This window comes from Oryzias melastigma, linkage group LG6 (assembly GCF_002922805.2).
Source record: "Oryzias melastigma strain HK-1 linkage group LG6, ASM292280v2, whole genome shotgun sequence".
In the NCBI taxonomy this organism is placed as follows: Eukaryota; Metazoa; Chordata; class Actinopteri; order Beloniformes; family Adrianichthyidae; genus Oryzias; species Oryzias melastigma.
Window position 1 is genome coordinate 28,431,614 of NC_050517.1, and position 4,311 is coordinate 28,435,924.

The 4,311-nt window shown below is 41.2% G+C and overlaps 1 protein-coding gene across 1 annotated transcript in view; it reads left to right on the plus strand.

Moving 5' to 3' along the window:
• The window catches only part of LOC112151890, a gene marked incomplete at its 5' end in the record, with an annotated part of 24,143 nt that overhangs the window by 10,381 nt on the left and 9,451 nt on the right, over window positions 1-4,311 (plus strand). Inside the window, 3 exon segments of the mRNA XM_036212511.1 lie at window positions 1,278-1,319; window positions 2,043-2,165; window positions 2,267-2,278. Coding sequence (XP_036068404.1) covers window positions 1,278-1,319; window positions 2,043-2,165; window positions 2,267-2,278 — 177 coding nt within the window.

The window sequence follows — 4,311 nt, forward strand, 5'->3', positions numbered from 1 at the left end:
CATCTTTGCTTAGACTGCTGCCCCCGCGACCCGGTCCCGGATGAAGCGGAGGAAGATGGATGGATGGATGGAGTTTTTAATTAATCAAAGTTTTGAGCTCAAACTTACTTTAGAGCGATTTTATAGGTTGGACCCACAGATGATCTGTGTAGATCTGCATCCATTTGGAGATAATTGATCAAGCAGTGAGATGCTCTTTTCTTTACTATAGGTCAAATAATGCTCTCCAAAACAGCTCAGTTTTTGTTCAACTTTGATTAAAGAATTGACATGGAGATGTCATGTAGAGCTGCAACAAACATGAGCCATGAAATGCAACTTTAGTCTTCAAGTCTTCATTTTTTCCAATAAACAAATTATTTTTTTCTCCAAAATGGATGTAAAACCAAACAGGATGATGTACCAGGAAAATAAAAATTACAATATATCGCAAACGACATACAGGCTATGTCCAAATTCCTTCCATCCTCATTATATAGTGCATTTTGTAGTGCTGTTCGAATCCACAATTCCAAAATACAATACCCATCAGAACACAGTGAAGTCATAAATACATGTAAAATGTTCTATTGATTAGTTTTTCATTTCACGAAATCGGTGACGTTGCTTTTAAATTAAAAAAATGAAGAAGTAGTGAGAGTGGTGTCCGAATTACTATTAAAATCCAGGGCACTAGATAGATTTTTAGTATTTAGGGATTAGGGAGGGAATTTGGATTTACGGATTTGGATTACGGAAATATGTGAACCCTTTGGAATAATTTGGTTTTATGCATAAAGTAAACACACAAATGTGTTCATTAAAAACATGAAAACATAAATTGATGTGATTTAAGCAGGCAATGTTTTCTCCATCGTTGTGATTTAGATTGAGATTTTAAAAATCAAACTTCATGTCCATTTCAAACAGAAATTGAGGTACTCCTAAAGGATTCACACACCAAATTGTTTTATTGCACTCTTATCTATATTTTATTTCTGATTTCTGACTGCTTTTTGTAATTTTAAGCTGTTTTGAACTTTGTTTTTGATCGGCCTAATTTGATATTTTTTTATTCTGTTCATCTTTTACTGTGAAGGACTTTGGTACCCATAAAGGAGTTTTAAAGTGCTATATCAATAAAGCTTCATTCATTCATTTCTATTGCAACTGCAGCTTAAGAATTTCTCTTTTCTCAAAAGAAAAATACTTTGGAAAGTAAAAGCAGAGAAGAATAGCTTGTTTTTAGTGAGAAAAATAATTAAAAAGGCCTAAATCTGAGATGTGTTCCCCTGCAGAGTGAAGACGACACAAGCAGCGTGGCTGCGTCGTCTGTCATGGTGAGTTCAAACACACACAGGAACACAAACTGGTCTGCAGAAGGAAACTTACACAGCAAGCTGGTTTAAGTGAACCCAAACCCACTTAAATGAAGAGGCTTGGTTTGTTTTTTAGCATTTACTCACAGATTGATGGTTTTATGTTCAGCGTCCTCTTCCAGAAATCCCTTTCATTCGAAAATAACTTTTTACAAGCTCAAAAACAGCATGTTTGCTTTAGAATGATGATGATTGAAGAACTTCTCTGAACCTCTCTGCACTCCTTTCTTCAGCATGTTTCAGCTGGTGAGTTTTGTTTGTCAGGAAGTGAGGAAGACTGTCAAACTGAATGAATGACCAAAAAAAATCAAGCTTGTTTTTGGTCTTTTATTTTTCTAAAAGCTGTTAAAACAAACAGATGCGTCTCGTGTTGGTGTGTTGTGCGTCTCGTTTGTGCACATTTTGTCTTTGTGTGTTGCCTGAAGCCTCGCTGTGCTGTCAGGCTGAAGGACGCCCCCCCTCTGTGCTTGTTCAGCCAGTGTAATTAACAGGCAGGTATCAGGTAAACAGGCAGAACGGCCCTGCAGGCCTCTGATTATAGATCTTGTTGGGGGCTACAGAACCCTGCTGGCCAGTAAACACAGCTAATGTAATCATGAGCTCAGCTCTCCGGAGGACAGGAAGAGCCGCGTGAGCGGAGTCTGCAGAAACAGACAGATGCTGGTTTTTATCCCCCCCCCCCAGTCTCTGTTCCACAGGGTGCAGCTGGACCCTCTGGAGAAGGACTGGCTGAGGAGCTCGGCTCTGGGGAACACGGCCGCTCAGCGAATCCTGCTCACTCAGGAGCCCGGCCTCATTCTAAAAAAGGTCCGTGTGTGAACTCACTTAAACTAGTTTGAGGTTTTCTGGTAACGTTTTTAACTTTCAACACTTGTGATATAAGTTTGTTTGTTGTGTCTCTGCTGCAGGACTTCATCTCTGTGAGTGTCTGACCTTCACATTGATGTTTGATCAGAGGCCAGAAGGTCAGCATCCTGATCCATCAGATCGCACAGCTGCTCCAGATCGGATGCTCAGCATCCAAACACTTCTCTGCTCTCCTTCTGGTCCTCCTGTGCTTTAGAAGAACAAATGAGTTGTAACAACTAAACATTCACAGAAGAGAAAACAAAACATCAATCTTCTTCAGAGCCAGATTGGACAGAAATGATTCTTTGGATTTGGATAATCCGGACAAACACAGGGAGGAAGATGAGGAGATAAGGCCTCAAGAGTTTAGAATAGCAGTAAGGAAGATGCTTCACAGTTTTATTTTTTTATTTTTTTAGTCAAATCTGTGGTCCAAATACAGGAATATCAGATCTTTGTGACAGATAAGTAAACCGTCTTCACCCCCTTCAGTGGGCTTGATCTTATCCTTTGATCTGATCTAACTTTGACTCTCAAAGCTGAGAAACTCTGGAAGAACCCAGGAACAATTTTCTCCTTCTCTCTTAAAGCTCCAATCCGATCATCTTTTGATCTATTTTCAAAGCGTTCCCAATGGTTTTTTAAAATATTAGTAAGTCATTTCTAGCCAAGATTTTATAAATCTGTTGTTTTTAGGAAGTAGTTTCTTCAGAATGGTAGGAGTATATTAGAAATTCACCACTGAGTTGTGGGTGGGACCGTTGGAACAGATAAACTCCGCCCCCTTCTCATTGCCAAAGGGTTGGGACAATTTCTGTCTAACAAATAAGTTGTTTTTTAAACAGCATTTTTTCATCTGAATAACTAAATCCTCAAAAATTGTATTTTAATCCTAATTTTCCTTAAATATGTCTTCCATCCACAGTAAGATGCCACAAGAACATGTTAAAAACAGTATATTTTTGGAGAGATTCACTTGTCTCGATGTAAACCAAAGCGTACAGATGGATCTGGTCTCGCCCATTTCCACGCCCTCAAATAGAAAGCAACACGAAGGCGCTGGTTCTTGTCCGACAGCTGAATCGTCCTTTTTCTGTCTGTGACTGCTGCTGCTGGATGCGTCGCCATGGAAACCTTCCTGAACCTAAAGGGGGTAAATTTTTGTGCTGGTATTGCCGTAACACAGACACACAACTGGACTCAACAGCAAACTTTTGCCTCCCCGATCTGAGCTGTGATCTGCCCCCCCGGCCCCCCCGGAGTTTCTGTCATCACCATAATCCTGTAGGTGGCGGCTGCTGCTGCGGGGGTGGTCCATGGCATTATCCTCACTTCAAACACTGACAGCTTCCATACAAAGCTGCCCTTATAAACACACAACCTCCTGTCATCGTGAATCCCAGGTTACTGTTAGCCGTGTGAACATATTGGGAGGGGGTAACACAACACTATAAATGAACAAAAACGTCACTAGAAGGTGGGTGCATGCACAAGTATGTGTGTGTATGTGGAGGGGGGGGTTAGGCCTGCACCTTGTCTCTGATTTGCCGGACATTATAAACCATGCGTGTTGTGTGACGGCTGGGGGGCCTGCAGGGGCTCAGACGGCGGGGACGTGTAATGATATTGTAATTACATGGCCATTAATTTTGCAGTGAACGCTGAGCCCGGGGAGGACAGAGCGCTGACGGTTCTTTTTGTTCTCTAAGCTGATTTTATGGATGTTCTCCGAGCATGAGGGACGCAGAGAAGCTCCACTCGCATTTCTGTGACACTGAAGGGGCAACCCAGGACTTCCTGTTTGAATCAAATGAGTTTAGGTCAGGTCACTATTAGTAATCTCCAGGTGGTCTGTTATGATCAAGTCAGTCTCCATTCACTCCAATGAAAAGTGGTAACATTTAGGGTTTAAGTCAGGGTGTTAGTGGAAATTGGACTTCTAGTGGTCGAAAAAGAAGAAGAGGAAGACGTGTTTGTAGGCAGTGAATGAAAAAAATGACTTTTTCTGTTGACTCTTATGATGGGTCATCATCATTTTCTTTACTTACTGCTTCTGTAAACCAGAATATAAACACGACTTTGTCAGGGTTTGGTGTGTGGACAC